The 9527-nt window shown below is 36.9% G+C and overlaps 2 gene segments (V, D, J or C); one reads left to right on the top strand and one right to left on the bottom strand.

Moving 5' to 3' along the window:
* Window positions 1-5000: 5000 nt before the first annotated feature.
* On the bottom strand, window positions 5001-6637 carry LOC121912448 (the record flags this gene model as incomplete). The annotated part of the segment is given in 2 exon segments: window positions 5001-5348; window positions 6604-6637. Coding segments are annotated over 2 exon segments (354 nt in total), but the record flags the coding sequence as incomplete, so codon positions are not given.
* A 562-nt stretch (window positions 6638-7199) lies between these two features.
* LOC121913435 lies at window positions 7200-7708 on the top strand. The segment is given in 2 exon segments: window positions 7200-7251; window positions 7377-7708. Coding segments are annotated over 2 exon segments (384 nt in total).
* The last annotated feature ends 1819 nt before the right edge of the window (window positions 7709-9527 follow it).

The raw sequence follows: 9527 nt of genomic DNA, 5'->3' as shown, positions 1-9527 counted from the left end.
AAAAGCGTCGTACAAAAACCTCCCTCAGTCAGACTGAACAGAAACTGAACTGACTGCTGCAGCTGGAAGCTACTGCAGAGACTGATACAGTTCACTGAACACACACACACACACACACATACACACACACACACACACACACACACACATATTAAATAGATTAAATTATTCGCACATTGCAGTTTTTAAGATAAATGAAAATATGTCAGAACACTTTAAGGAAAACAGTTTCTGGACAATGATTGTCTCGGGGGAAATCAATTAAGTTTTCCATCACAGCTTCTCTCCATCAATTCTTACCATATTATGATTTGATCCAATGTTTTAAAATGATAATCAATCGATTTACCGACCAATGAGAGAGATTGGCCGGGGACTTTTGGTTAGAAATTACTTGGTCATGACCTTTGACCTCGGCCTCATACTGGATCACATCTATCTCAATTATATCCTGTTAACAGAAAATATGAAAACACAAATCAGCATCAGAAACTTTCATAATCACAGCTCCCACCACCAAAAAATATAAATCACACTAAATATTATCTTACAGTAAGAAACCAATCACAGTAAGAGGATCAGAGATATGAAAACATTTTTTATTTTTACATCGTTGAAATAAATTTTAATTCAACTTCATAATAGTTAACTATTAAGTGGAAATTTTAATTTTTGTTAACATTTTAAAAGTAGAAGTATTGTTCTTTAATCTTTTTTCTTCTCAAGCTGTTCACATTTCAGTTTGACAATAATGTGTAAAGACCAGTTTATTGAAGCTGGTCTGAGTTACATCATGATTAAAACAGAAGAGAATATAAGTGATATAAATCAACACAGATGATATTTGTATCTACTACAAACATTTAAACACATTAAAGCTTTACATGTCAACATTATGTGTAATATTTGAGTACAAACTTACTTCCAACATCCAGTCTGGTTCCTCCACCGAACGTGAACCACAGTGATACAAACTGACTGAGTCGTCGTACAAAAACCTCTCACTGTAGAGAGACACGGCTCACTCAAAAAAACAAGTCTCTGTTAGTAAAATTACAAGTAACATCACCTGAGTGACAGATATTTCCAGAATATGTACATTTATTTCATGTTTTAAAGATAAATTGATGTTAATTTCTTTAGAAATAATATAAATAAACATGAGACATTCTGAAAGAAAATATGAGTAAAAGCTGAAACCATAAAAAATACATTCTGAACAATATTCTAATAAACTGATTGATCCATTGATTAAGCATCATCATCAGAGTAATCCAAGTCCCTGTTGGAGTCAGTCAGAGCATTTCCATAGAGAGCCACTTTGCATCAGCAGCACCATGCTCCAGTGCTCTGGGAGAGTTTATAGTCCTGAGAGTTGAAGACTGGATGACTGACAGCTGTCCTTCATCACAACAGAAGCCACAGAAATCCTCCTCATCAAAAACATGACTTTGATCTCCGTCCTCATCTGGACTCTCCTCTGCTTTACTCAGGGTGAGGAAAATCATTTTTCTGTCATGTGAAAATCATTTGGAGTGTAGCTGAGTTTCACCATCTCATGTCCAGTGTTTCTTCTCTCTCCTCAGGGTCTGTTGGACAAAATGTTGTCTTGACTCAGCCAGCAGCCAAATCACTGCAGCTTGGTCAAACTGTCTCTATTGACTGTAAGGCTAATAGACAAGTTGATCACTGGACTGGGCCACAATACTTTCTGTCCTGGTACCATCAGAAAACTGGAGAAGTTCCTAAACTTCTCATCTATGGAACATCAGACAGATTTACAGGAATCTCCTCCAGATTCAGTGGAAGTGGAGCAGGGAATAAAGTTGACTTCACTCTGACCATCAGTGGAGTTCAGGCTGAAGATTTAGGAGTTTATTACTGTCAGAGTCAACACTATATCACTATATCACACACACACAGATGATTTATGATGTTCATAGTGTGTATACCAGTTTTCCTTGTGAAGTTCAAACAGTCCACCTCCCACTACCACATCCATCTGAGTCAGCTCCACTGATGTCGATACACAAAACAAACTCACAATATATGAAACCTGACTGTCATTTTATGTGTTACAAAAAACCAAACTTGATGTATTGTTTGCCACAACATTCAGCAAATGTCATGAACAAATTGTTTTTGGGAAGAGGGTCAAATTCAAGTTTGGACACAAACAGTGTGTCAAGACCATCAGCAAAGGATTTGATGTTTATTGTCTGAGAGTTTAAGATGCCCCAACAAGGAGACCTTTAGTCTTATTTCTTTTCAGCTGCTTGAAAATTTTCATGACATTCAAGAATTGTTAAAAAAACACAACAATGAACCATGTCTATTTAACAGTCTATGTAGAAGTACATTGTAGTTAACAGCATCAATGGCAGCACTTTAATATGAAAGTACACCACTGATAGTGTCTTATTATCCATGTTCAATGTCAGGTCCTTTACAACTTTACAGTCAAACTGCTGGAAGTAACAATATTGAATGCAGTCATTTGCTTAAAAACTGGTTTGTCATTTTAAATATCTGTATGTGCACTTTTACTGATAACCTGACACGCTAGATAGTTTATTACACAGAACCATCTGACAAGACATCCTTGGAAACTGTTTGGAAAAGCGTAGACACTAAAAAAATACTTGGCAGGTGATTGGATGAACCATCTGTCTATCTACATCTATCACCGTCTTTCCTTGTGAGGCAGCTGGAGAATCCTTATAGGACACTGATTGGTCCAAACCACCGGTGGTTCGGACACAAGCGAATAAACTGAAGCCTGACAAGATGGATTCTCGCTTGATCTCATGATGTTGTGATCTCGCGAATCCAGCAACCTCGCAAGGTAACTTTTACTGTGTATTATATATGATTTTTAATGTAGTATGTGACCGTTTTCTTGGCTTGTTTTTATTGTCTGTATTGTATTTACTGCTGTAACAATGTTTATATGATTAAATAAGGATTTTTTTTTTTGCTTAAAAGATAATTTGCAATTAGTGTTTGATTGAGTGAGGATGAAACAGCATGATATGTTGAGGACAGCTACAGTTGACTGACTCTGTGTGTTTGCATATCTGTCCTGCCTCTCTGCTCCCAGCCGTTAAGAGGCCAGTGTTGATCAGTGGCTGTCCAGACCTTTCAGAGCCACTGACACGCCGGCAGCACAATGATGATGTCACTGACTCTACTGCTGGCCACCCTGGGGCTCCTTGTTCAGGGTGAGACTCTCTAGTGAAAACTTTGCTTCAGGATGCAACCAGGTTCACCACAATGATGTTCTGCTGTGATGGAGAAACACTGAAACAAGCAGCATTTACCTTCTTCCATCTATTCTCTATGTTAAAGAAATGATACTCTTCTGTTTTCATGTTGATCATCTTTCTCCAAGCTGGATTTGTCTCAATGACCCTTCTCCTCTTTTTCATGTTTTCCAGATTCATCAGGACAAATCATCCTGACTCAGTCTCCTGGATCTCAGTCTGTTGTTCCAGGACAGACCGTCTCCATCAGATGTAAAACCAGTTCAGCTGTTATTAGCTCCCTCCACTGGTACCTTCAGAAATCTGGAGAAGCTCCTAAACTCCTGATTTATCAAATTTCAAACCGTCAGCCTGGAGTTTCAGATCGTTTTACTGGAAGTGGATACATCACTGACTTCACTCTGACCATCAGTGGAGTTCAGGCTGAAGATTCAGGAGTTTATTACTGTCAGCAGAGTTACAGCTTCCCGTTCACACAGTGATGCAACGTCATACAAAAACCTCCCTCAGCTGAAGAGGAACTGATCTGACTCAACAGCTGCACCGAAATTAAAACAAGAGAGGTTTTATTAATTTAATTTGAACATTTTAACACTAAATATTCTGTATTTAACAACAAAAAAAGAGATTTATTTTAAATACTTTCATTAATACAGAATATGAAACATTTGGCTGAACATCAAATCTAACCTCTGTTGAAGTATGATTTCAATTCTTTAATAAGTTTAATCTACTGACTACAACACATGAACACTAAAACTATTATTATTTATTTAATCTCTTACTATTTTTCATAGATACTCAAACATCCATATTTTTTTAGAAATAAATTACAAAATGTTATCATGATAATATTTATTATCATTTGTGTTGTAAAATTAATAATCATGTCATGTGACATATATTTGTCATTTTGCATGTTTTTATTCTAGCAGCAAGTATTTATAATATAAACCAAAAAACATTTAATTGATTATGTAATTAATTAATATTTGAATTCTTTCCCTTTTTCATCTCTTTCATTTGTCTTTGTGTTTCAGCTCTTCAGCAGAAGCAGTTTGTAAAAATGTCCAGGGTTAAAATGTCAGATCACACTCATTTTATATCTCTTTATGCTGATGATATTTTGCTTTTTATTTCAGAATTAGAACATATTTCTGAGGGTTTTGTGATATTGTTTAAAAGATTATGTACATGCTTTTAATACATCTGAAAAAATAAAAATATTAGACTCTTTGAGTCTCTTTGAGTAGACTAATTATTACAGACAAATCTGAAGTGACTCCAGCAAAGCATTTTCTACAATTATTATGACTTTACTATAAACTATGAAAACAAATTATGGACTTACTACCACCATGACTGTGTAGCATTAATCACATAATATCTAAGAGTGTTGTTTGAGTGTAAATACTTTCCTAATATACAGTATATGAATCAATACATTATGTAATCTTACATTTTCCTTCTGAAGTCTTCATAGAGCAGTTGAAACATTTATAACTCAGTTTTTATCAGGATTTAATATCATTACTGTTACCATTAAGAGAAAATAATTAAGACACTTTTATAATAATAAAGATGAAAACAAGTGATTTGATGAACAGATCTTTATTGTCTGGAAATACTGAAATTATATTGAAACATTACAACAAGCAAGTAAATATTGTTACTGAAACATGTGAAATAAAAGAGAGAGATAGTTGCAGAGATCAGAGTGAGAGCAGTAGCAGAGTAAAAGCAGTAGCAGTGAGTCAGGTCAGGACTAGGAACACTGGTCTCTCCTCAGTGTCTCTGAGACTGGAGTCTGGGAGCCCTGGGTGGCCTCACAGGTGACAGAGCCCACCTTCCTCCACTGGTCTGCAGGGAGCCTCAGGGTGCTGCTCCAGCTGTAGCGGCCGTCCTTCTGCAGCACCCCGGGGCTCCTGCTCTGCTCCAAGCTGCTGCTGCTGCTGCCGTCCACCTTCCAGGCCAGACTCCAGTCTGAGGGGAAGCCATCGTTGGCCAGACACATGAGCGTGGCCTTCCCCTGCTGCAGCTCCTCGCTGGAGGGGGGCAGCACTGTCAGGGTGGGACGGACATCACCTAGGAGACACCAATCACATTAGAGGACAGGGACCACACATCTGTCAATCAAACACCAGACACTTGGACACCTTTACTGCGTGAGAGTGGATTTTCCCCTTTAAGGAGTTTCTGTCAGATGTTTTTTCTGCTCCACCAGTCACTCACTCACACATTGTTTCACTTCCCTTTAAGAAACCTCTCATGCAGATCAGCACAGAAAGAGTCCTCATATGACTCTTTACTGCATTTTATTTTACACTATTTACTGAAAATAAAGATATTAAGTTTGTAAATATATCTTAGACATCCTTGATTTAATTTTAGAATTTATACCAACAACTTTACTGACAAAACTATCAAAAGAGCAACAGTTAATCAGATTCAGTGTTAAAGGACATTATGAGCAAAAACTGACAGACATCCGTAATATACACAACATGTTGAGACATATTAAAGAAACAAATATCTTTAAGAACAAATAAATATTTCAAACTGAGGTTAAAAGACAATTTCTGTCATTTTAAATGATGAGAGATGTGCAGCATTTTTTTTTATCATCACCCACACTATTCAGAATAAATTTAACTCAACATTCACTCAAATTGGAGATTAAAGATTAAAATTTAAAAACTTGTTTAAAAGTAGGATTGTTGTTCTTTAATCTCTCTGCTGTTCACATTTAACAAACTAACTGGAACATGTAAAGAAAAGTTCAGTAAAGCTGCTTTGAGTTCAACTTCAAGGTTAAAGAGGAGAAATGAACAATAAAATTGAGACTTTAAAGTGTTTTAGATCAGCTCAGTGGAAACTTATATCTACTACAAATGTTCAGACACAGAAATTATAAACTTAACTGATGATTCGATATTTAATATTTGAGCAGAAACTTACTTCCAACATCCAGTCTGGTTCCTCCACCGAACGTGTACCACAGTGATACAAACTGACTGAGTCGTCGTACAAAAACCTCTCACTGTAGAGAGACACGGCTCTCTGACTTTGTCACATTAAACTAAAACTACAAGTCCTCAAATTTCAGCCTGAATCTAAAACATTACATGATTTCTACTGTGGACCAAACACTTAGAATATATTGATTCATCATTTAAATTTAAAACACAAAACTCTTATTTTTGTTGCTGGTGTACAACTGTTGGTAAAAAATTAGAAGTGAAGATGTAAAATCAGAAATTTCAATTTCTAGAGAAAACATATGTGCAAAAACCTAAATATCACTCAGGATTTAATAAAATACTTTAAAAGTTTAACTTACTTCCAACATCCAGTCTGGTTCCTCCACCGAACGTGTACCACAGTGATACAAACTAACTGAGTCGTCGTACAAAAACCTCTCACTGTAGAGAGACACGGCTCTCTGACTTTGAACACAACAAACTCTACAAAAACAGCCTCAGTCTGTGAAACACAGCTGGATGATATGAAAATATATAACAGTAGGCCAATAGTTTATATTCTTATTCTAAAATTAATAATTTTGTTTCATGTTTACTGTATTTTAAATTATGTCTTGAATTAAAACTGAGTGTTGTAGATGTAAAATGAATCAAAACAGACATTTCTGAAGACAATCTGTTCACAGAACATAAATGAAACACAGAAAATGATCACTGACACATAGTTAATCAATACTCTGGTAAACTGATTGATCCGTTGATGAAACGGCATCATCAGAGTAATCCAAGTCCTTGATGGAGTCAGTCAGAGCATTTCCATAGAGAGCCACTTTGCATCAGCAGCACCATGCTCCAGTGCTCTGGGAGAGTTTATAGTCCTGAGAGTTGAACACTGGATGACTGACAGCTGTCCTTCATCACAACAGAAGCCACAGAAATCCTCCTCATCAAAAACATGACTTTGATCTCCGTCCTCATCTGGACTCTTCTCTGCTGCTGCTTCACAGGTAAAGTCCAGAGAATCAAACTCCTCTCCTCTATGAACATCCGTCCCTCTGAAATGAAGCCGACAAAACCATCAAAACCATCAAAACCATGACGCTGCTTTATGTTTTTGTCTCTGTATCCTCAGAGTCCAGAGGCCAGGTCACAGTGACTCAGCCTGCAGCAGTGAGATCTGCTCTGGGAGGATCCACAACCATCAACTGTAAAACTAATCCTGCTGTGTACTATGATTACACTGACTACTACTTAGCCTGGTACCAACAGAAAGATGGAGAAGCTCCTAAACTTCTCATTTACGGTGCTACCACTCCAGAATCAGGGATTCCAGATCGTTTTACAGGCAGTGGATCAAACTCTGACTTCACTCTGACCATCAGTGGAGTTCAGGCTGAAGATGCAGCAGTTTATTACTGTCAGAGTCTCCACTATCCCAACAGTCAGTATGTGTTCACACAGTGAAAAAGCGTCGTACAAAAACCTCCCTCAGTCAGACTGAACAGAAACTGAACTGACTGCTGCAGCTGGAAGCTACTGCAGAGACTGATACAGTTCACTGAACACACACACACACACACACACACACACACACACACACACACACACACACACACACACACACACACACACAGATGATTTATGATGTTCATAGTGTCTCTATCAGTTTTCCTCCTGAAGGTCAAACAGTCCACCTCCCACCTCAACAACCTCTTACTGAGTCAAACAAATATTTAATCATTCAAGAATCATCTTGACTCAAAAATGTAAAATCTATCAAACAGAGACATTCTGTTCTTTCATGCTGCCCCATCATCACCTCAGCTGTTAAATCCTCTTCATCACATTATGTTATGACACATCTTACACTCATCATCTTTCTCTGTATAGAAAAGTTGGATGAACTTCATAACTGACAAGATAGAATAATCATCTCATGATGTTCACTCATAAAAGTCAACTGTAAAAGCTTCCAAACTACCTCATGTCTTCTCTCATTTCAATCTAGTAAACTAAAGTACATAGTAAACTTGGCAGAATTTGCTCCAGATACTCTTCATCTGTTAAAATTAAATTAAGTGCAAACTGCCACGAGCTAGATTCTTTCATTCCCCTTGAAGATTTTTAAACTTCAACTATTTACAGTATGTGCAACGTAAAAATCTGATGTATCAGCTACAAATTAATTACAGTGTATTCAACCCAATACAAAAATCACTAAAAGAAAATAATGTGATTATAGTTCATTCATTTAAATACAATGTAGACATTTGAACAGTGAATTTTCCCAGCAGTGCATGTGAAGTCAGATCATATAATGACTACCTGCTAGGGTTGGGCCCAAATACAAATACGTTATTCAGCAAAGCACAAATATTGTTTGTTTTTTTGTTTGTTTTTTACGAATATTTGTTTCATACAAATATTTTAAACAGTATTTGTTTTTGAGAAGAAAAAAAAAGCATGACAAATACCAGCGTGCAGGTCGGTTACATCACTATCTCAGTGTCTCTCCTCTGCTCCGCTGTTACGTCTATCAGCAGGTCTCAACGAGGGGAGTCACATCCATCTGCTACATGACGCACATTTCCTAATTTGGACATCACTCCTGGAGTTGGGGGTGTTCCCCAGAGATAAAGCTGAACTACTGACACAGGCAAAGTGCTTTCAAGGGACTCTCAATAACCTGTTGTTCCCCTTCTCCTTTTAAAAAAGTTAGGTTGTAAAAAATAGGTAATAAATGAAAAGTGGAAAGCAAGAATTGCCTTTGAAGTACTCTCCTATACGTTACACGCTGTGCTGTCAGGAAGAAAATAAAAATAATGGGTGTATAAATAGGTAGAGGTCTGTCTGCAATGAGGTGATGAGTAAAGTTTTAGCTCAGTAGTCAGCGCAGTCGTCTATGATCTAGGAGACTGCAGTTCGAGACCTGGTGTGGGGACCTCCTTCGTAAGGTAGATTATTCATGAACACTTATTGTAACACTTTAATTTTCTAAAATTAATAGAGTAATAAAAACAAAAACAGGATTTTTAAGCCTCTTTCTACTTTTATTAGATTACAAATACAAATAATTTTGCTGCCTCAACAAATATAGATACAAATACAAATACTGGACTCTCTGCACATCCCTACTACCTGCACTCATACCTTCAGAAATCTGGAGGAGATCCTAAACTCCTGATTTATGGAGCTACAAGCCTTACATCTGGAGCTTCAGATCATTTTAGTGGGAGTGGGATTGATGTTAAATGCAGTTATCTGCTTAAAAATATTTCAATCA

This window comes from Thunnus maccoyii, chromosome 15 (genome assembly GCF_910596095.1).
Source record: "Thunnus maccoyii chromosome 15, fThuMac1.1, whole genome shotgun sequence".
Classification (NCBI taxonomy): domain Eukaryota; kingdom Metazoa; phylum Chordata; class Actinopteri; order Scombriformes; family Scombridae; genus Thunnus; species Thunnus maccoyii.
The sequence above is the reverse complement of the archived record's forward strand: the minus strand, read 5'-3'. Positions and strand labels throughout refer to the sequence as shown.